Raw genomic sequence first — 24,805 nt, 5'->3', positions numbered from 1 at the left:
GTGTGTAATTTTACTCATATACTCATAACAATTACAGGTATGCTGACTTGGATTAAAGATCCAAGAAAATGCAAAGTAACTTCTATAACTAAGGATTACGATGAAATCCCTTGAAAACACCTTCTTGGTGATGTCAATCTCTGCTACAAGAAATGCTCCAAAGACTTCCGGTACACGGGCTGCAATTGGAGTGGGCCTTGTAAGTAAGTGTGGGGCTCACTGCCCGTCGGGCCCATGGGCCAGGAGTGTGTGGAGGATACAAGTCGAACCACTGCACTGATGTGATGCGGGCTATCCAAGAAATGGGATCGGTCGTCCCCTGCCTTCTTCTCTCCTCTCCTTCACTGCGACTGCGACCTCGATTTTGAATTCTCTCCTCCGTCCTCAATTGGACCCCCCCCCCTCCCCGCCGAGCGCCGCACGAGCCCACCGCGCACCGCCGTCCCCGGTCGCCGCGCGCGGACCGGACGTCGCCACCAGGGACTCTCAGGCCTCAGGTACCGATTTCAGACTCCCCCGTGGGCTGGATTGGCCCGGTTCGCGCACCTTGGTCTCCCGCGCGCAAGGTTTCGTTAGGGTTTATTTAGGGGTTGGGATCAGGCGCCCGCAGCCGTTGATTTCCTGATCTACATGCTGTAATTTCACCTCGATCGCGTCATACGCTTGCTTGTCGTTGCGAATTTGTTTTGCTCGCGTCGTCTGATTTGGCCGTGGTTTGCTCGGTTCCATTCGGCTGGTTGCCGTCAATCAAACGCCTGATCTTCCATGGATCTCTTTGCTGGAATGCTTCCGTACACGCGGTTAGGCTAGGTCAGCTGCTGCAAGTCTTGCAAATGTGTCACTAGTATTGCTTTGTCCCAGCATTTCCCGAGTTATAAGTTATCTGACGACCTAAGCTGTATGCATTGCTTGTGGAAGACGACCTCTGAATGCTGAGACCACGTTTAGCCCAATGTATATGATACAGTTGCATTGCACCTGCTACTTCTAATCTTTCATTAATTCAAATATGCTTACAAGGGGCTAGTCCTAGCTACTAGTATTTCTCAGACTAGGCTAAGTCTGATCTGGTTGGTATGCTCTTACTCTCAGCTAGCTAGCAGCCTGTTCCATTTGACTCATTTTAATTACTGCTGCATATATACCAATTCAGACCTGGCATTAGTTACACTTGACAAGAGTATCTTGCATAATTCTGTCTTCTGTGTTACTGTTCATTTCTGAATCTGGTCTTAGTCTCAGGCATGGTTTATAGTCTCGTATATATTGTATTTATACATCTCTGTGGAGCTTAATTTGATCCTAAATAAAAGATGCTTTAACATTGGTGGAGCTTTACCTAATGTTCTTGTTCTCCTGTTTACCAGCTTCAACTCTAGGTAATTTGGTCTACTATTATCCCAGAAGCTGCAATGACGGAGATCAAGCTGCCGAATATCCAGAAAGTGAGTAGCAACTTCCTTCCTGTGCTAAATTGTAGGATGTGCTTCCTGTTTCAGGTTTAGCTGTTCTTTCACACTAGTGCTATTTTAACAACTCATGCTTTATGATGTTTCTAGGCTACATCAAGTGATCACTGGAGTTTGGCCAGCAACCAGTATCCATCTGGTAAATTTCCTAAGGTATCAATTGGCATACCTCATCCAAGGTCAGATTCTGTATCAAGAAGCAGAGATGTTGCTGCTGCTGCTGCTGCTGCCCCTGCATTCGAGAGGAACCTGTCTCAGAGAACTGATGGAAGATCGAGACCTCCGAAAGCGAATAATGCTTCACTCCGGGTCTCACAAGAAGCTGCAAACCATGGAGGATCTGCTACAGAGGCACCTGAAGCCGCCCATGTTAAGGTTTCTCTGTCACAACCTGATGACCATGCACGTGAGCAAACCGGAACCTTTTCCTTTGGAACAAGAAAAGAACAAGGCAGCCAGCTTGACCAACTGCAGAAGACATCTGTCGTGAATTCACAAGGAAAGCGCCGAGTGGAATCTGCAGATAAGACCAAACCCAACAGCGAAGTGCTCAGGATGAAGCTGTGGGGGATCCTTGGCACATCACAAACCAAGCAGGCTGTTGCTTCACCAAACCCTGAAGACATTGAGAGACCGGACCAACCTAAAAGTCTAACCGCCAATGGACCATCTTCAGGGATCAAGAAGGTTTACACGTCACGTTTTCCTGATATTATCAAGACACCTGATCTTCTCAACTGTCAAACAGCTACCTATGCAAAGAGCAAACCATCCTCTGATCCAATTGAGTCAGATTCTGATACTCCACAAGTAGTTGAAGTGAGGCCCGTTACTCGCACCTTGGGTCGCACGAAAGCACCAGCAGCCTCCAAGAAGCAGGATAAGAGCCAGAGTGCAAAGAAACCATTGTCTACTTCACGTTCTGCACCCAAGCAGAAAACACTGGACAGTGTGTTTGTTTTTGATGAGAAATGCACACCCAAAACCGTGGGGAAATCTGCAAATGGTAACTCTCGCTGCTTGAGAAATCTTAGAAGCTCAAATAGGAAGGCTAAATTAGAGCTTAAGAAGGTCCATTGTTCTGACAAGATTTCTGATAAGATCACACAGGATGCTAGGGAAGGACAGCAATCTTCTAGAAATGCAGCATCGGAGAATAAGGGAGAGAAAACCACCTCCTTTTCTTCGTTGTCCCGAACTGGAAAAACTGCTGAGAGCCGTTCTAGAAGCCCTACAAGGGAGAGACGGCTGAATGGGGCTAAAGTTGGGCTTCAGAAGACGCATTTGTCAGAGAAGTTGCTGCCCACGACACTGAATGAGGGTGAAGATAAGCTCTCTTCGCAGAATATTTCATCAAAGAGCAAGGAAAATTATTCTTCATTGCTGCACCGGAAGGAGAATTCTAATTTGAGCAAAGCTTCAGACCGAAGCCCTCAGGCACATAAACCAGCGGGAAATACATTTAGCTTGCCACCATCTGGCGCTGCTAGTCCATCACCTGAACCGAAAATGTACCCATGGGGCAACGAGGCAAGTCCCCAGATAAATGGTAAACCATCTGGCGCTGCTAGTCCATCACCTGAACCAAAAATGTACCCGTGGGACAATGAGGCAAGTCCCCAGATAAATGGAAAACCATCTGGTGCTGCTAGTCCATCACCTGAAGCGAAAAAGTACCCATGGGACAATGAGGCAAGTCCCCAGATAAATGGCAAACCATCTGGTGCTGCTAGTCCATCACCTGAAGCGAAAAAGTACCCATGGGACAATGAGGCAAGCCCCCAGATAAATGGTAAACTGGGAGAGAAGTTTGCCAGTCCATTGGCAGCCAGATTCAGAGACATGGGAGATGAGTTTGCAAGTCCTACTTTTGCAACTAATGTAAATGGCTACCACAATAGAAGCAAAGTGCTACATGATGACACATACAGCCCCAAGTATCCAAAAAGTGTGAACAGGTCAAGATCAAGTTCCTTTGCTTCTGATCCAGGGTCTGAGCCATTGGTAGGCTTTCCACATCTTTGAATCATTTCACAGCCATAGTAAATTTGTTTTGTCTATACTCATGTAACAGAGTAACTCCTATCTGTTTGTCACTCATTCATGTACTGCTGATATCCAGGACGGGATGGATAAAACCTATGAGTTACCTAAAAGTGAATCTCCCAATACTTCAGAAGAAAGAGAGAACAAAAAACAACCATATCTTTCACCCATTTTGCCAACTGAAGATGAAATGGCTCAAACTTCTATTCCAAGTTTTGGGAAAGGTCAGAATATCAACTTTGCAACTTTCAATACACATTGATACTTTATACAGGCAAAACAATAGCTTCCTAGAGTATGTTTTGTTCCTTTCAGATTTATTGCCACATTTGTAGAACTGAAGGTGACAGTGTTAGTTTACAGAGTACTACCCATTTTGTTCTGCATGAGGACAGTACTCATGTAGAACACATTCTTCTCTATGTATTTACATATATAGATCGATTGTTTCTCTATGCGTCCATTACCAGTTAAACACTATTGGCAGAGCTTCTGCCCTTTTCCTCAAAAAAAAAAAAAAACATTGGGGGTCAGAGCATCCAATAGCAAAGTAAAAAAGAAAGTTAGGTGTTAATTGTGCATTTCGCCACCGCCTTACGCTTTTCTAACCAAAGTGTACGCTTAAGCACAATTATGTGCTAAACATTTTGCTATTGCATAGAGCCTAGGCGCGCCTTTTTTAACTATGTCCAATAGTCCTACTATTGCATCAGCTCTATTTCCACAGAATTTTCATAGCAGTCATTGATCAATCATTATCAGTGCCAGACACTCCAATAATCCTGCTGTGGCTTTAAGGTCAGGGCTCTCCAAAGTACTGCCATGATTGCTGGTATGCTAAGATGATGCACTCACTCTTAACTATTGTATGAAGTGCTTGCTCATGAGAAGCCATTCCAATGGAATAGAAGCAACATGTGGCATATCCTGTCATGTGCATGCATGCTACTTTAAATGCGTTTCATTAGTGTGTTTTGCTAAGTGCTTTAAGTTTAGTATTTTGACCACTTTAGTTCTGGAAAATTAATAGTGTGAGCCAAGCTTTTCCCTCGTGCTGTTGGAGATGTATAAATTACATTGTCATATATCCAAAAATTGTTTACCTGTGATGTGTTACTTATTTGTAACTGGTTCTCCATGTGCAGGATATAAAACTCGCAAATGGCTTTCAGATGTAGACAGCCCTGATAAATCTCCAACAGAAAATCTGGATAAGAAATCACATCTAAAAGAGGGTAAAAGAGGCAAACGGCGGTTACCTTCGCCTGTTCCTTTTGCCACTTCTGGTAAAGTTGATTTCCTTCTTGCGTTGATTTAACAGTTCCAGTTCAGGACTAATATGTCATTACTAATTCATTCAGGAACACAAGAAACTATGATGTCAGACAAAGAACCAGTGCAATGCCCAGATGACTACCTGAACAGGTCCGTTTTAGGTTGTATAAAGAAATACAAATCTGATCTTGTTGGTTGGTCCAATTTCATTTCTTGATTGTAACCAGGGCTTTTGATGAGTTACTGCTGGTGCTGGGAAGGTTTCAAACCAAGATCAAGTCTGAAACAAGAAATAGAAGTTCCGAGATACTGGCAGGTACTGGAGAGATAATTCGCCAGCACCTGGAGGGAGTTGAGGTGCAGATGCAGGATGATGTGTAAGATCTTTGCTGGTGTTACCAAAGAAACTACATCTTATCTGCATATGCACACCTAATTGTATATATAGCCTTGTTATAGAAGTATCATATATATTGAGGTGCAGCTATTTTTTGACGCATTCAACTGTACTTTCAGGGATAAGCTGGTCAATGCAGGAAAATCTAAAAGGAAGCGACTAAACTCAACATTTGAAGGTACAGTCTATATTGTGTCACTGCAGAAATTAATATTGTGAATCATGAGTTTTCTGACAATGAGACCCATTTGTCAGAAACTGTTCAGAAAGCAGTATCTATATAGATGTGATGTACTGGTGTTTTGATCCATTGTGCCACTCGTACTTGACCTATTTGGATTATTCAGCTCAGGCAACGTACTACTTCAATAAGTAGCAGAGTAGTCATATAGGCAAATAAGGTTAGACATGATTGGATTCCTGTGTTATGCAGGTCCGGCATATCCTAAGCTTCAAGAAAACACAATAAGATGAATGCCCCTAAAAAAGAGCTAACCTTAAATAGGTTGATTTTGTTCTTGAATCATTTCCATTATCTGAATACTGAATCATAAAATCAGTGCCATGAAAGATTAATTTGAGAAAAATTTAATGTACCATTTCTTTGAATCTGCCTGCAGTTATCCAATCTGGTTTGGTTATTTCTTATTTATTACTATCTTCTGCTCTTTGGACTTTTTACTGTGTATGCATATAGGGTTAGAGCCTGTTTGGTTGGAATGCTGGCCATGCCACACCACTAGTTAGTTAGGTATATGACCAAGTTAGTTGCCTGTTTGGTTAGTAAGGCACACTTGTGGCAAGATTCCGTTGTGAATCCTTATACTTTACCTTGTCTTCTTGCATGTCCTGTGTTGTTTCTCTTGGAATAAATGTTAGTTACTCAAATGATATAACCTGGTCCTCTATGTCTTGTGGTTTCAGAGCAACAGGAACAGTTACGGATTCTTCATGAGAAGTTTAAGGAGGAGGTTAATCAGCAGTTGCTTGGTTGCAAGAACTCTCTCGAGGAATTTGAAGCCTATCATGCAGAACTTAAGGCAGTAGCTGAGAAGCAAAGTAAGTGACATTACACTTGCGAAATGCAAATGAAATACTTACTCGCCGCACTATTTATTACAAACTGATGCTCTGCATGGACCCCCAAAAATGTGGAATCATGTTAACCTTTGTCAAAACGGAGCCTTATGAAGTATCACCATTGGAGCACTTTGATTATAGATTGCAAGCTTTGTCATATGACTGATCCAGCACATAAGATTCCAACATTGTTTCAGGCATGAAGTTTGTTGCTGAATAATGTGGTTAAATCACATGTTCTTTTTAATTGAAAAAATGATTGCCCAATCTCCATTGGCACATGATTAGAAGAAAGTCATCAGTGAAGTGTTTTTTAATTTAAGTAATTATTATAGTTTTTAGCTCACTGTTATCATTGTTAAGAGGCAAATGGAATGAATCATCATACAGCGGCCACTAGAAGAAATCTGTTTAAATGCTTAGTTTCTCTCTAACCATTTGGCCTTGCCTGAATTGCCACTGAACCATGGTGTTCTTGTATGATTGCATCAACAGAAGCATCACACAAGAAGCTCCTCCAACACGCCGAGAGCAGAGTTGGTTCTCAGCTCAACGATGCTGAAATCAAAATCGCGAAGGTTCAGAAGGTAAACGAACACCATACCCCCAGGGTGGGATGCCGTATCGATCAGACGCTAACCTTTTCCCATGAAAATGGTTTCGCAGAGAGCCCGGAAGAAGATGAATGGCCTGAAACACGTGCTCAAGGAGCTCATCATGGACACCGCAGATTGATCAAGTTCACCTGCTCTACAGGACAGAAGTAGATAGCTACGGCGAAACCTGTAGGGCGGGGCATCACGTCACAAACAGCAGGTCCACATACGGCTCACAAAGGGTTTGCTCACAGTTTTCAGTTTGAAGAACTATTCCAAAGCAGTAGGAGGCTATCTGTAGTTACAATGCATACCGTTTCACCATCTCTAACGTTTTGCGTCAGTGAATCGCTAACTTAACCATGCCGTGTTTCTTTCAGTGAATTGTGTCCTGGTATTGTTTCTTGTTTCCAGACTGAATAACGTAATGATCAAGTACAAAGTCACAAATGCTTAAGTTAGATTTGCTGCCATGTGAACGTGATGGTTTAAATCAAGTGTACTCGTCTGGTGACATATTTGATGTCTTTCTTCCAGTGCCGCTTTTCTTTGAGCTTTTGTGCATGAGATTTGGATGAGGAAATTAGAGGCAAATGTATATGTCCTTTTACCCGTTGTTATTCAAGCTTTACGGACACAAGTTGTGGCGTAGTACATGCAAAGGAAAGCTGCTATGCCAACGATAAAGTATGTAGTACATGCAAAACAGGAACCTACCATGCCCTTCGCAGATAACAGAACTGCAATGAGAGGTTTCTTTCTTTATTTATTTGGAATAGTTTGGATGCAATGAGAGGTATTGGTAGGCATGGTACACGTTATGCTGTGTTCCATATTCCGGTTTGCAGCTTGCAGGAAACAGAAATCACAAAAACTTGCCGTCAGACACGGGTTGATAGAGAAACTGTCTCTCGCAGCATTCTGACCGAGCACTGTGCATAGGAATGCATTGGCAAGGAACATGTATGTACTTCAAGAGTGGACACCCCATGCTAAAAGACTAAAAAAACAGTGGACATACATTTATCTCTGAAATGAGATTTCTTTTTTCTTGCGGGATAAACCTTCAATTTATTCATCATCTGTCGTGGATGTCCGGAGAACACCAGAAGTAACAAAAATTACAACTAGGTCCGTGGACCACCTAACAACGACTATAAGCGCTAAGACGAGGCAAAGGCGCGCCACCATCATCGTCCCTCCGCCGCTGGACCTGGGTAGACGTTGTTGTAGTAGACAGTCGGAGACTTGATCTGTGGCATGGCACCAAACCCGTGTTGCACATCTAAAAATGTTCGGGTTTTTTTTTTAAATAGCTCATTGACACAACATCATTCGATGTTGTCACAAAATTTAATATCAATATTCGAAACATTGCATGAGATACAAAAATTACAAATTAGACTTCAATATGTGTTGTTGCGACAGTGATACTACCCCTCACTCCTATTTCATTTTGTGGAAATGCTAACCGACAAACATCATAAATCTCGTTGTACCACGCAAACGCCTTGCTGACCATCTGATGTGATGCACGCCAGCTCCGAAATTCGTTCAGTAGAACACAAAAGGGGTGCAGACGCTCTCTTATCCAAACACAGCCGCCCATCGCACTGGCTAGTGCCTCAAGCCTCCCTGCTTTACTATTTTGTCACACTATTCAAGATATCTTTCGATATTTCGATAAATCGGTCAATTTATTGCTTACCGTTGTCTGACCGATAAGATAAATCGGCCGATAAATTAGTCGATAGGGCGATAAATCGGTCGATATGCTGATAAACTGGCCGATTTACCCCTTATCTTGGGTCGACCGATAAGTTTCCGATAAGCGATATCCCAACATTGATTTTGTGAGAAGACACGTCATCTCTAAAACTGGTTAGTTTTTGTGAGAATATATTATGTGTTTTCCTTTTTACCAGGTGGCAAAAATATGTATTTTTTTTTGTTTTCTGTAAGTGGCTGTTTATCAAAAAAAAATGTAGATGGCATATTTATAAATTTTTGAACTTGTCACATGGAAAATTTAACCATTTTTTGTAATATTGACACGTCAATTTGTTTTATACACACGAAAAAGATTTTTTAAAAAAATCTCTTGATCTCATGGCAAATTCATAACATTTTTCTTCTTCCAAACACGGCAATTTTACTTTCTCTTGTAATGCTTCCATGGCAAGCTTTCGGAAATTTTATCACTTATTCATGGCAATTTTGGAACTATTTTTCTACTTCCCAAATGGCAATTTTATTATTAAGAGAACATCAATTTTATTTTGAATAATGACATGTCAATTTTATTTAATTTTGTTCATGGCTTTCTATGCTTGATTTTTATGTTTTTGAAAGCGAAAAATATAAGGCATGTCAAATTTCTTCTAAGACTTTTTTTAATTGAAATGCAAATTTTCCATGTAAGATCCTTTTTATTGCGGTCCTTTTTTGCGGTTGTTTTTCAAAAGCACGAGGGGTGGAGTTTTTTTCATGATGATTAGAGATAACTTAAAATTAGTTGACATGCCAACTTAAGATACTTTACCGTGGCAACTTAAATATACTATGGTAATTTTATTAATCAGAGCATGCAATATTTATAAATCTTAGCATGGCCAACACACATTATATTTTTCACAAGGTAGAAACATCTCCCAAGAGGCCAACACATAATATATTCTCACAAAATTGCCATGTGTTTCTTTTTTGTGTGTGCATTTTTTGTACACTTCGGCAATTTTTTTGGGACGTGGTCTTCGTATCTACAATTAGGCCATGGCAAATCCCAGCTTTTTTCAGCACCGCCAGTGCAACAATTTCTGGGACAGCGTGAATAAAGCTTTTTTCTTGTGGTCTACTCACTTGCAAGTTCGTGCGAGTTAGTGAACGATGGGTTTGGATGGGTCGCGCTGGAGGGTCTCACCTCTTTGGGGCTGTGAGCGCCGGTTAGCGCTGTTGGCGCTCACAAGGGTCTTGTAGCGGGCCGGCCCAGTAACCTGCTCTCTAACACAGCAAACGCAAACAAAAATAATTAAAAGGTTCTTCCTCTCATTTATTTGGAAGAAGCGGGTTTCAAACTCCGCAAGTCAAGGTTAACATATCTATAATTTTTTATTGTTTTATGTTATTATAATATTAATCTTGGATGTTTTATATGCAATAATATGCAATTACATATCATTTTTTGGCATTAACCTATTAACCTAGTGCCCAGTGTTAGTTGTTGTTTTTTGTTTGTCTTTGGCTTTTCAGGAAATCGATATCAAACAGAGTCCAAACGGAGAAAAAACTTTGGATTACTTTTTTCTAAACCAAAAGAGACCCTAGAGGGGGGGGGGGCAGGCTTGTGGGCCCCTCGTGGCATCTCTTAACCTAATTCCGCCTCTATAAATTCTCAAATATTCCCCTAACATCAGAGAGCCGTCCGAAATACTTTTTACGCTGCCGCAAATTTCTGTTCCCATGAGATCCCATCTGGAGGCCTTCTCCGGTACTCTACCGGAGGGGGAATCGATCACGAAGGGGCTCTACATCAACCGTGCTTCCCTTACGATGATGCTGACTAGTTTACCTCGGACCTATGGGTCCACATCTAGTAGCTAGCTGGCTTCTTCTCTCTCTTTGATCTTCAGTACAATGTTCTTCTCGATGTTCTTGGAGATCTATTCAATGTAATGACTTTTTCGGTGTGTTTGTTGGTATCCGATGAATAGTGAGTTTATGATCAGATTTATCCATGAATATTATTTAAACTTCCTTTGAACTCTTTTATGCATGATTGTTATAGCTTTGTATTTCTCTCCCATCTATTGATTTGGTTTGGCCAACTAGATTGATTTTTCTTGCAATGGGAGAGGTGTTTTGTGATGGGTTCAATCTTGTGGTGCTCAAATCCCAGTGAAATAAGGGGACATGACACGTATTTATATTGTTGCCATTAAGGATAAAAATATGGGGCTTATTCATACGTGAGTTTTCTTTTTCTACATCATGTTATCTTGCTTAAGGCATTCCTCCGTTTTTTATGAACTTAATACTATAGATGCATGCTGGATAGTGGTCGATGTGGAGTAATAGTAGTAGATGCAGAATCGTTTCGGTCTACTTGTATCAGACGTGATTCCTATATACATGATCATTGCCTTGGATATCGTTATGATTATTTACTTTTCTATCAATTGCCCAACAGTAATTTTTTTTACCCACCGTATGCTATTTTTAAGAGAGAAGCCTCTAGTGAAAATTATGGCCCCGGGCCTATTTTCTATCATATATTAAAACAAAAAATACCTTATTGCAATTTTTGTTTATTTGTTATATTTTGTATTTTTTTCGATCTATCTATCACCATACAATTTAATCTTGTAACTAACCGCCAAGGGATTGACAACCCTTTGTTCCCGTTGGGTGCAAGGATTTGTTATTTTGTGTGTAGGTACTGCTAACGAGGTGTTGTGTGGTTCACCTACTAGATTGATAACCTTGGTTTTTAACTGAGGGAAATACTTATCTCTACTATACTGCATCATTCTCTCCTCATCGAGGAAATCCCAACACAGCTCACAGGTAACAGCACCTATGGGGTGGAATAGGTGGCTCATCGGGATGGAGTGTTGGGGATGAACTGGGGCGACACAGGGCTTCAAAACTCGGTGGCGCGGGGAAGCTAACTGGGGCGGGGTGGTGGATCCAATGCTCAACGCCGATGTGGGTCAGGAGCAGGAGAGAAGGATGTGATCTGGATTAATTGGGAGGTGGGGTAATTGGATGAGTAACTATGAGAGAGGTGGATGCGTAAATTACGAAAAGTTGGACCGAAATTTCGCTAGGATCTATCAGCCGTATGATGCAAGAAAATCAACAACAAATGAAGCATTAGATGATTGCCATGTACCACACGTATGAAAGGAAGCCTTTCCCATTGTTTTTTAAGGTGGACCAACCTATTTAAAAATCCTAGATCTGCCACTTCGGCTAGGGATCATTTCACATAAAATAATGACACCACTGGCGAAAGGAAGTGTACTTTTCATCCTTGAACTCTGGCGAAAGTATAAAAATTGTCCCTCAACCCCGAAAATTAACCAATTTAAATAGTTGAGGGACTGAATTTTAGTGGTTTATAGTTAAGGGACGATTTCTATACTTACGATGAAGTTTGAGGATGAAAATATACTTATCCCTATATTTTATGAAACATAGCACCATAATTAATAAAAATAAAAATACTATCAGATACTTGTCATGCCAACCATCAATAAAAATTTAAGATTGGATTAGGGGGGCTTGGCCACCCTCCCCCCACCTTATGTTAGTTAAAGGACCTTCCGTGCTTTCAAATTGTTGGAACATGCATTGCCGATGCTATAATGACTAGCTGGGTCTTTATGAATGAAGAAGAAACCGTACCGCCAACCTCCACCAAAGTAGAAGTATGAGCCATAGTGTGGTTATCGCCGCACCCCCACACAACTCACCACAACCCAAAAATGCTTGTTTCCTTCATATAGTTCACACATTAGTCAAAGACTAAACCCGTGCTTTCACATATAGTTCACACATTAGTTAAAGGACCTTCCGTGCTTTCAAATTGTTGGAACATGCATTGCCGATGCTATAATGACTAGCTGGGTCTTTATGAATGAAGAAGAAACCGTACCGCCAACCTCCACCAAAGTAGAAGTATGAGCCGTAGTATGGTTATCGTCGCACCCCCACACAACTCACCACAACCCAAAAATGCTTGTTTCCTTCATATAGTTCACACATTAGTCAAAGAAAAAGGATATGCTCACCTTTTCCAATGCGGAAGAAGGGGTATGGCTCGAACCCACAGATGCACAATGCAATACATATCTCGATTCGCCATGTTGCCCTAGCCCAGGTACATCCACCAAATCCTCCAAATAGGCATGACAATTACTATCACGCATCTTGGTCAGCACTCTGCAATGTCCCATGAGCTGCGTCTTCTTTTAAACCCTCTTGTCCCATGGTAACATTTGTGGGGATTCTGCTGCCTTCTTTGCAAAAGGTATTATCAGTTCACCGATGGCCTTGTTGAATAAATATCTTGCATTGGGTAGATGCCTGAAAACCATCAGCCCTAAAGGCAACTTTGTTCCATGCCAGGTAGGGGGCCCTGGCCCCCCTCCACCTCACGACATCACATTATATTTGTTCAATAGATGTTTACATTGGAGCCAATGTATCCTAAATAATCATTTGTATTATATAATCATATATACATGATGTGTTAAGGCCTTATTTGTTAGTGAAAAAACATTTTTTCATGTTTATGTGTCGCTACATGCGAGCGTTCTGAGGGCACCTGCCAATCTTGTTTCTCTGACTTTCAAGCCCCACACGTGGTCCCTACTCCACGGGATTAGCAATGGGGTAGACTGGTTGAGTGGTGGTCGGTTCGATTATCTGGTGGATTCTCTCCAAGTTGGACCTACTCAATGCAAGATATTTATTCTTTTATTTTACCTTTGGTGACTCAAACTTATTTTTTTATCAGTCTTGTCCTTGTTTGCATGCTATGTTCGAGAGGGTCGCGCGTACGTTTGATGCACATGCCAGGAGTTGAACATCCACATGAAGAAGAATTAAAAGGATTCCATTTCCAAAAAAGCGAAATATTGATGTGCAAAATTTCCATTATGTATCCTTTTGTACTTTTCTAAGTACTACTTAATTAAGCGATGTCTCTACAATTTATAACATGGACGGAAAATCCAAGAAATAGAATTGTCTATTTATAAGTTGCTATAAGTTGTTTTCTTATTAAGATAAGTGCATTTTTCACCCCGCAACTATTTTTAACGTGGTTTGACTAAACTTCTAATGCACAGGCAACTTCCATCCCAGACAGCGGTATTCCTACGTGAAATCTTGCTTTCCGCCAATTTATGTGGCTTTAGTGGGTCTTCGCATGAGAGAGAGAGAGAGAGAGAGAGAGAGAGAGATGGTGAGGTGAAAGAGAGGATCGGATGCTCAATGCCATGTGGGATCCATGCCATAGTGACGTAACCAAAACATTGACCACCCGCCATATGTTGTTTTGACTACTGTCAGGGATAAAAATATGCCTGATATTGATGGTTCAGGATAAAATCACATAAAAATTAGTTAAGGCATCGAAGTTATCTCTGTTTATTTAAAACTAACATCGAATGCAACATCCATGTTAACCCACACCTCTCTAATAATGTTTGTCGCTGGATTATGTCGAGTAGCAATCAGGCCCGGTCCTTAGATTTTAGACGCCCAGGGCGAAAGTGGAACATGGGGCCCTTAAATTAATTTTTTTTTCACAGTTATAATACGGAACCACTGACGATATATAAAAAAGAGTTGGAGACATGTCTTCTCGGTCATTGTGTTGTTTGGACACTCATCAGGGTGCACTCTTCTCTCGGCGACAGCCTGCTCAACATAGCCACATGGGGCCGGTGATGTGATAGTCTGAAAGGATTGATATAGTTGACTAGAGGGGGGGGGGGGGGGGGTTGAATAGGCAACTACCATTTTTTAGCTTTTCTTTACCAATTTAAACTTTGTATCAAAGTAGATTATCTAGATATGCAACTAGGTGAGCAACCTATATAATGCAACAACAACGAGCACACAAGCAAGCAAGAGATGCAACACAATATAAGCTTGCGTAAGTAAAGGTACGAGATAACCAAGAGTGGAGCCGGTGAAGACGAGGATATGTTACCGAAGTTTCTTCCTTTTGAGGGGAAGTACGTCTTCGTTGGAGCGGTGTGGAGGCACAATGCTCCCCAAGAAGTCACTAGGGCTACCGTATTCTCCTCACGCCCTCACACAATGCGAGATGTCATGATTCCACTATTGGCGCCCTTGGAGGCGGCGGCCGGACCTTTACAAACAAGGTTTTGGCTCTTTCCACAACTGAATTGGAGGCTCCCAACGAAACCACGGAGCTTCACCACAATGGAATGTGGCTCCGAGGTGATCTCAACCGTCTAGGGTGCTGTAACAAAAGCCACACAAGAAAGTATGGGGGAAGCAAATATCCTTTGGTGGAAGTGTAGATCTAGGTCTCTTCCTTCAATCCCTAGCAAATCAACAAGTTTGAGTGGCTAGAGAGAGAGATCGGGCAATAGAGCTTGAGTGGCATTAATGGTGGAGTGAGAGAGGCAAGAGGTGAATGTGGTAGGTGGAAGAACCACCCTTATATAGCAAACGCTAAAATCCAATCGTTACTGCGTAAACAGCACTGCAGCGGTACAACCGCTCCTCGTCCAGGTACAACCGGAACTCACGGTTTACCTGCAGAACCCTACCAAGCGGTACAACTTGACGGACATGCAGTAGTACCGGTTGTGGAGAACAACCGGAACCACCGCTCAACCACCGCTTTGAAACAGTAGGGTGTGACACCCCTGGGTGCGGTGATCGAGCGGTATAGCACCGGTGCAACTGCCTGGCCTTGGTCACTTGGATGGCTAAGTCCCAAGCAGTAGAACCGCTTAGGGCACCGGAGGTACCGGTGTGCGGGGCACAACCGGACCAACCGGGCCAGCACCGCCCAAGTACCGCATCAAAATAGAAACCAGACCGGCTGTTGAGCGGTACTTGGCCGGTACAACCGCCAGAGACACACCGCAGTCAATTTTAAGCATGGTGGCAGTACAACCGCCCGGGAGCAGCGGTACAACCGCTTGGTCATGACTGGGTTGTTCAACCCCACGGTATCACCCCTAGGGTGGTGGTTGGGTTAGTGCCAAGAGCCAGCGGTACAACCGCTCGCACGAGCGGTACAACCGCTGGGAGAACACAGCAAGCAGTTGAAAACGAAAGGGAGCTCTCTCTCACACAAAACAAGGAAGGCAAAGGAGGGTGTGACAGAAGTGTACGTGCAATGATTCTCCCAACTCCTTTCAATGTGGATTCCCTCTTAATAGTATGGGTTCCCTACGACCAAAGAGATGAACACGTAGAAAAACACCGTTTTCGATCTTTTCCTTCCGGAGAGAATAGCAAACCGATGTAAGCCTAATCACCGAGAACCTGAAGCACTTAGCACAAGATTAGACCAATAAAGAATTGTTATCATCATCCAAAACACAAAGTAGGGAAATGTCCTTATACAGTCTCTGAATAGAACAATCAGAGAAACTTTCGAAAGTATGCAGATATAATATTACTGATCGAAAAGAAAATGCTAATCCCTAGATCAACAATTTGACCATTATAATAAGAATTGCGTCCTACAAAAATTGTATTGTTAGAAATTTTTTATGTTCTATTTCCTAATGATATGACTTTTGTGATATATCATTCGTTTTACATCCATAAAATTATACAAGCAACTAAATTGGTAGAGACCCTTGCTGAAGATCATGGTGAGCATTGCTTACAGGACCAACTGATGCGGTCGGAGATACAAAATATGGATTCTTTTACAGGCAACACAATCTTCTGTGATGCTGCATGGGAATTACAACCAATCCACATTTCTAAGCAGGCAGGAATTGGAGTCTTCATCCGGATTCAAAATAATGATCGCATCCAGCAACTTCACATTGCGGCAATGTCCCCTCAGGCTTCTTCTCCTCTTCAAGCTGAGACTTATGGTCTCATGCTTGCAACTAGGATAGCAGACATACTCAATATTCAAGATCCACACTTCTACACGGATTTCTCAGTACTAGCTTTGGCGGCAAAAGCGATGGACATTCTCTCTGCTCGAGGGCATTGCGAGAACAGGCCACTTCTTGCTCAGATACAAAATAGCCCTTCTTTCCAACATCGAAAAATTGCTCATATTAGCAGGGGGAAAAACATCAAGGCTCATCAGCTTGCACGCTTAGCTTTGAAAGTACAGAACAGATCTGTACTGTTTCGTTGCTTATGTATTGATGCTATGCTTTGTTCAATCAGGGAAACTCTCTTTGTATCCAGCGTGCTTCCTTTCACGCTTGTGTATGTAAAATGCTCTTAAGATAATAAAATCTTTATGTAAAAAAACATTCATAAAATTGACAACCTAGAGTTACAGGCAGGAGTTGTAAACCAGAAATAGTAACTTTTTTCTCAAAGAAAAAAGTTCAGAAAACTAAAAGAAAAGGAACATGTGGTAGTACAACCAAACCGGGGCACGATCCCCAACCAACACATTTTTTTAACACAGTACAGACGCAAACGCTCATATACACGCGCATACACTCACCTCATTAAACACACACACGCACAGCCTACCTCTTTGAGCACCTTCAAAAGACTGGGCCGGCATATTATCTTGAAATTTACGAAGTCACCGTAGCCACCTCGTCGTTGATGGAAACGTCTCCCCCCACTAAATACACATTGCCGGAAATTCTAAAATAAATCCAGGAATAAATGCAAGCACCAGGATTTGAATCCTAGTAGGCTGGAGATACCACAGTCCCTCTAATCATCCAACCACAACCAACACATTTTTTGAGGGGGTCCAAAACAGGTTTCTCCTAATCGGCGCTTCAGGCGCCCGTTCGCAATAATGTCGCACATGTAGCCGGTCGGTTGGGCTAGCCCAATAAACACGCTAAGTCCTAGCTTGCCTAGTCTGCTCGCACAGTTTTCTAAAGAAAAAGTGTACGCTCGTGCAGTTCCATTGCCAGTTCGTTCGCTTGCATAGCGGTGGGTTATCACAGTTCAAGGTTGACTTGTCAACGTTACCCAGCCAACCATTGACTTTTTGATCATAGATCTGATTTATTTCAAATTTGAGACAAAGTTTGTGTGTTTTATGAAAAAGTATGTGAATTCAAAAATGTTCCGGGATTTTGAAAAAATCACAAACTTCAAAAAAGTTCATCAAATTTAGAAATTTCAGATATTTGGAAAAAAACTTAACAAATTTGAAAAAAAAATCATCAACTTTGAAAACAATTTTGAAAAAGAAGTTCATAAATTTTGAAAAAAGTACACAAACTTGAACAAAATTTCATCGATTTTGGAAAAAAATATTCACAAATTTGAAAAAACTTCATCAACTTTTAGAAAAGTTCATAAAGTTGAAAAAGTTCATCGATTTTTTAAAAATCTCCCGAATTTGAAAAAATAGTTCATCAATTTTGAATAAAAGTTCACGAATTTTACTAAAGTTCACGCATTTATAAAAACAAAAAATAACAAGAAAAAATGAAAAGAAAGAAAAAAGTCAAATTCCGTGAACTGAAAAAGGAATTAAAAAGAAGTACATGTGCACATGCATTGAGATGTCCTAGTGGGTGTTACACTTCTCTCTGAACAAATGGATCTCGAGTTTGATCCTGTCGGCTGCGCACGCCCTTTTTGACCTTTAACAGAAAAGGAAAAAAAAGGTATATGGGCCGACCCAACTCGGAGGGGGCTTGGGGGGGAGGGGGGTGGCCCTGTATGAAATGGTCCTTAAGCGGGCTCAAGGTGCCATATAGGAAATACCCCAAAACAAAGCACCAAAATGAACTAGAGCCAGTATTAGCCCAAACTACTGAGACCCACAACCACTTAACTAATATCATTCCTCTTAGAGAAAGTCCCAAGGCCCAGTTTGCTAAAAGGAAAACCGATTCACCTTTCTTCTTCCCGGAGACACGCACTGAACAGGTCTCTAGTGCTCGAATGACGATTGGGACAAGGATGCTTTCTGCTCCGTGCCCGCCCATACCTGGGAAGGTCCCCCCTTTGTTTCGGAGGCCTGGGGCGACCGCCCCCCTTGCCACCTCAGGGTCGACCTTAGTAGCACAAGTCTTGTAGATGTTGAAAGTTAGAGGCTACAAACAATCTTGTCCTTGAGTTAAAAAACACGCCCCATGGTGAAAATATGTCCTTTCATTAAAAAGACATGTCCCTTAGTGAAAGGATGTATCTTTGTGGAAAGACACACCCTTTAAGAAATAGATGCATCTTCATGAAAAAGAATGTGGTCCTTCTTTTTGTAAAAACTTTCGATCTATTCATTATCAAAAATAATGAAAAGACTCATAATAATTGTATATTGACACGTTACAAAAACTAGTTGGCAACTTCGTAAAAAATGAGGCCAATGAAATAGACTTAACCATCTCAAAAAAGCAATGTGCAGTTTGTTTGCGTTTTTTATACAATTCAAAAAAATGCAACTCCTTAAAAATACAATTTCATATATAAGTATTTGTAATAAATTCACTGAAAACATCTAATCATACCGCAACAAAGCATGAGTTCTACACTAGTGCTACACTTTAAGTTGAGGGTCTTCTACATTTTATTCACCTTTCGAATAGGGATATGTGCATCAACATGTCTAATCGTTCCTATCTCACTTCAATTCACATTAACTTATACATCTTAATTACAGGACATTATACTAAAATGTTCTCACTTTGAAACACGCAACGTTCGAATTACGTGCAATTTTAGGTGCATAAGATTTATGAAAACTGAGAGTGAGGAACAAAATGATGCATCTGGATCACATAAAACATAAAAAATGAAAAGTTATTAGAAAAATAGCGTTAGTATCAAAAAAACCTATATTTGTGTGTAAGAAAACTACCCTATAATGTAAATTCATGTCTGATCCTCCTGGGCCTGATTAGTCGTTTGTTGCTCTCCGGGTCCGGCTTCGGCCTTGGCCCCGGCTGAGCTGTCTATTTTATGTCGTGTATGTTTTGGGCTTGTTGAGCTGTGCCCTCAGCAATACCTCTGAACCTTATTTGTGTGACTTGGGTGTGTGTTGAACTAGTCTTGTATGTGCTCTTGGCGGTTTGCTTTATTCATAAAGCGGGGCGAAAGCCTTTTTCGGTAAATTCATGTCTAAGAATCGAACCTAGGTGGTGTAAATTCTGTATTCTCACTCCTTCAGTAAAGGAACTTGACTTAGTCTTGATATAGCTTGGTTTTTTTTTGGGGGGGTAGTTTCTGTAGTTTTTTTCCCCTTTCAAACGACTTGATGCAGCTTGAATTGGTGCTCTACCTACTGGTCGAGACATACTCATAGAAATATAGAATCACTAAAAAAGCTGCACCTTCTTTTGGTATGCTAACCCTTTGGTGCTCAGCTGCACTGCACAGCTCTCTCTTTTTTTTCTCTCAAGACACCAGCTGGACCTCCTTTTGGTATTTTAAGCCAGCGGACGGATACATGAGCGTGTTGGATGGCAAAATTCATCTGAACCGCGTGGTTGGGACGGTTGTGTACGGTTTGAGGGTCTATGTTGAAGATGCCCTTAAGCCTTTGGTGCTCACCTGCACTGCACAACTCTTATTTTTCCTCTCAAGATGCCAGCTTTGTGCATGTTTCACACTTCTATTTTTCATCCAGCAAACATGACTTGCCTGTGCATCTTCCAAATGCCTCCAACCATATCATACCGTCGAACCATGCATGCATGCCCTTACTTGATTTTCTCCCTATTTTACACCAACGAATTTTCCATGGTTTAATTCTGTCCGTCTAGAAACTAAAACTACGTGCACATAGAAGAGTTCCGATGTGAGCGAAACTAGCTTGTTGCTCCCGAGGGCGAATGCGCATTTAGTTCTACAACTACATTTAAAAATACATATATACGGCAACTTCAAAACAATATTATGTATGAATTTAAGCTGTCACAAGGATGGGGTAACTATAATCATGTTGGCAACTTGAGTCGGTACAAACGTGGTACCTTTCTGTGGGCAGAAGCATGTCAACAACCTTTCCTGAGAAAACTACCTGAATTTAAAACTTTTGAATACATGTTTTCTTCACAATGCTACAAAACTAATGTGAAAAAACATCCATAGAGAACCACCTCAACTCTGTAAACCCAGGCATACTACATTCTCTCACAAAAAATGTATACTCTAGAACCATCTAAAAAAAGTCATAAATAAATAATGAGGGAATCAGATAGATATTATTATTATATATGATGATATCCAGCCCACTCATCCACGTAGCATGCATACCCGTGCAGTCTCGCAGCACTTGAGTGGCAGGGTCCTGCTTTCTCCGAGGCCAAACAAATTTAAAAACACACACACAAAAAATTCAAGATAAAGCAGGGCAGTGCAGAGCAAGGACAGCACGTACGCTGTGATTGCAGCCTTGAGACAGAAACAAGTGCCTAGTGAGCAAAAATTATGTAGCCTATGATTGAAAAGATTTTATATCTCTGCTCCCTCCTCCCTTCTTCTCCTTTTCGGAAAGCAGAGAGCATAGCTCTCATGGCTACCTATGCAGCTAGAGTATCACTAGTCAATTCCTCACCATGCTGCTCCCCCCTTATTTGATACACGATGTGATTGGCACACCAGTGACTCATGAGCAATTTTGATACACATATCCTGGATGTGATTCGCACTATAGTGATTTTCATGAGAAACTGGCGAGCAAAAATAAAAATAAAAATAAATCTAAAGATGCATGAATGGATCTAGCTAGGGTGGTACACATGTTTCTAGATGCACCACATTGTTTGGCAGTGTAGCAATAGCAATGGCATTATCCTCCTCCCTTGTTGCTATGGACCAGTCCAAAAGAGGCTAAGGGGAGGCAGCACGCATGTCCATGGAGAGGCTGGTTTTTTGAGTGTGCAAGGTCGATAAGCCATAGCAAGCATGTGGGGGTGTGTTGCTACTCACATGGCACCTATGACACCATTTGGAGGTTAGCATGCATAGTGCCAAAATTTTCTCTTTTACATGTGGTTTTACATCCAAAGGTGGGTGTAAGCTTGATCCGAGCACTACAAATTTATAGTGGACCTTGTGGTCCTGAGAGATATGAGATTGTAGGATGTGCATCAACCACTTTGCCAGTATAAAAGTGTACCATTATAATTGCATAGACATAAAATATACGATAGTCACATCGCCGCTAGTGTAGTGATACGTGTCGACTAGTGCATCGACGCACACTCCGTTGGCAATCCATTTGGCAAATGCGGCTTGTGGGAAACAACTATGTGATGGTTCATTGTTAACTACCCATCAATCACTCCATATACGCGTTGGATTGGCATGCCATGACGAGCGGGAATCTCACATACAATTCTTGACATTTTTCCTACATTTTTCAATTACATTTTGGGCTATGGTTTTATAGCAAGCCAACATTAACCCACCACCGCACCGACCTAGTACATGGCTTATTTTGCACATCGGTGTGCCTTACACTCATATAACCTTTGTTGGAATACATATATTCTTTGTTAGTAGTTTCAATGGTATTTTCCCATAGATAACCATATATTTATATACCATCTCAAGGAAATCACGTGGAGAAATCATCAACATGAGATCAAGTGATCAACCATGCATCCCTCCCATGGAACACGAACGACCTCCCCTTTTCCTTTCCATGGGAAACTAATCCATGCATGTTATGAAAAAGTTGTAATGCACACACAAGTTTATCACCCACACATATTCAAAGATATCTTGGAGCAACGAGCCAACAAGCAAGCATGCGTGCACCATGTGCTGCACATTGGGTGGCCCTTGAGCTGGGGCTAGCCACAGGGAAAAAAAGTCCAAAACGTTAAAGAGGATATACTCTAGATGTATGGATGAAGTAGTCTAGAGGCTAGGCTATATACACTTTTCTCTACCTCCTTTTCCTGGCCTCGGACGTACGTACGTATGGATGATCCGATGCTGCCGCCATGCATATGCCACGCTTGCATATGCCTCGCTAGAAAACTTTGCAGTTTCTTCTCACACATTATCTTCAGATTTTATTTTCCATACAAATTTGGTTTTCAGTGCTCACACCATGATATTTCTAATACAGCTTACGTATTTTGTATGTGAATACATTGAAAAGACATATTGCGGTATTCATTCCAGGTGTATATGTATACGTAGAGAACCATTGTACCTGCGTATAAGGTATACGAGGCATGCTCCGTTTGAACGCACGCTGTTGCGTGCCTGCTGCGTGACTGTGTAGCACTCGAGCTGTTTCGTCAGAGAAAGGGAAAATAAACGGCTGTGATCAACCGAGTGCAAGAACAGACGGCCCCACCTTGTGCCAGAGAGGTGCAGGGCCCACTGCCTGTCAATACAGAGGCTTGGCCCACCGGCCAATTTGCACTGACACAAAGCAAGCAGCAAGGCCTGTTTGAAGTTTGAACTAGAGTATGTTTGTGTGGAATCCATGTTGGTCCCATATGCTCCTCCTAGCAAAGTTCAGAACCTGGTCTAGTAAAAAGTGCCATGGTACTGCTACTCCCTAAAGGAAAAAAATGAAAAGTTCTATGCTACAATCACTGCATAGTATTTTCGTGCTACTATACAAGGATGCAACAGCTAGGTGCTATCCTACATGCTTACACACCGGACGTTGTTGGCTGTGTGCATCTGCTGCTATTGCTAGTTGCTACCCGTCTTCGGGAAGCATAATATTTTCCTTGTGTTGATGTTTCAAAATATACATATTACCTAAAGTATAATAAGTTCGAAGGTTAATGGAGTAAGATATGTTACCAAATGGGAGTTGTTTCGTCAGTTAAATCGACTTTTTCACAGCAACGCCTTGAACGAGTGTATCCATGAAGCCGTTGCTATGGAAGAAGTTGATTTACTCGTAGGTGTTTATTTCGTATCTTGTAACGGTTTCATAGTGGTTTGTGTTTCTTACGTACTCTGTTTAATAATCAATAAGAATGGTTGTATGCATCACAATGATGCAGAGGCGGAGAGTTTCAACCTTCTTTAAGAAAACAAATGTAGAATATGTTTAAGGTTAATGGACTAAGACATACTAATGATCATGGTGATGTTTTTTGTATGTTGCTTATTGTCTACTATTGTAGATGAATTAACGGTCTCTATTATCTCACCCACGGTTGCACACACTTGTTCAAAATATCTTGGATTTATGCTGTTGAATTCTAGAACAACTGCCAAAGACCACTTCTTGAGGGTGTTTATATGAGGGGCATTTCTTTAGATTTTTGGTATTTGGTTCAAATTTAAAGCCAATAATAAAGCTAAAAATAAACTATTCTCTAACTAGATAAAGGGTGCTTACATGAGACATTCCCACAAAAGGGCCTCCATAAAGAACACTGGTTTGCTAATTCTCAACGTCAAATTGACACCATGTACAATGGAATCCGTGCAAGATTTATCTTTTCTAAGCTATGAAACAAAAATATGAATATGTTTTTGGATATCTATGAACAATTAATAAAATCAGAATAGACTTGGTTAATTCCCTCATCACCCTTGGCAGAATAAAAACCCCTCGTGGCTCCCAAAAGAATGCCATGAACCGTTCAAATTAAAATCTACTCCCTCCGTTCCTAAATACTTGTCTTTCTAGGCATTTCAACAAGTGACTACATACGAAGCAAAATGAATGAATCTACACTTTAAAATATGTCTACATATATCCGTATGTAGTAGTCATTTGAAATGTCTAGAAAGACAAATATTTAGGAACGGAGGGAGTACATAGCAAAGGGTGGCTTATTTTGGACTTCATGCGTTCCATAATTTTTATCGTGGCTTTAGTTCAAATACACTGTAGCCATGCTCATCACCTCGAACGAAGGACGTGAGTGCTTGAGAGATCGCTTCCCATGCAGAGATCACCTTCCCGCGTTATTGCGACCCAGCGCATTCTTGTGCAGCGGTCACTCAAAGAGTACACATATACATACTGAAATACACACATCCTCTCACTGACAAAGTGATGGCATTTTTGCCCACTTTTAATAATTATTACACACATATTAACCAGGCAACAACAATTATTTGATACTACACCGCACACAATCACCAGCTAATTACTAATTAACCACTCTATATAATTATATATACTAGCTAAGTAGCTATACTAATCCCAGACCGCGGACGTGATTATAATTAGTAGTAGTAGTAGACCGTAGTACAAGCGGCAGTGACAGATCCATGAGTGGTCTGCATGACACGTGCCGCCGCTACATGCAGAAGGAGGAGGAGCTCGTGTGGAA

General features: G+C 41.4%; 1 protein-coding gene across 1 annotated transcript; it reads left to right on the top strand.

Moving 5' to 3' along the window:
* Positions 1-401: 401 nt before the first annotated feature.
* On the top strand, positions 402-7,399 carry LOC125527576 (meiosis-specific protein PAIR3-like). The gene is made up of 11 exons (XM_048692094.1): positions 402-497; positions 1,368-1,445; positions 1,560-3,473; positions 3,592-3,739; positions 4,661-4,801; positions 4,877-4,940; positions 5,018-5,167; positions 5,307-5,365; positions 6,112-6,246; positions 6,763-6,854; positions 6,934-7,399. The coding sequence occupies exons 2-11, from the start codon at positions 1,413-1,415 to the stop codon at positions 7,000-7,002; spliced, it is 2,805 nt and encodes a 934-aa protein (XP_048548051.1). The 5' UTR covers positions 402-497; positions 1,368-1,412; the 3' UTR covers positions 7,003-7,399.
* Positions 7,400-24,805: the final 17,406 nt, after the last annotated feature.

This window comes from Triticum urartu, unplaced genomic scaffold, assembly GCF_003073215.2.
Source record: "Triticum urartu cultivar G1812 unplaced genomic scaffold, Tu2.1 TuUngrouped_contig_4261, whole genome shotgun sequence".
Taxonomy (NCBI): domain Eukaryota; kingdom Viridiplantae; phylum Streptophyta; class Magnoliopsida; order Poales; family Poaceae; genus Triticum; species Triticum urartu.
Note: the sequence above shows the minus strand (reverse complement) of the source record. Positions and strands in the feature narration are given on the sequence as shown.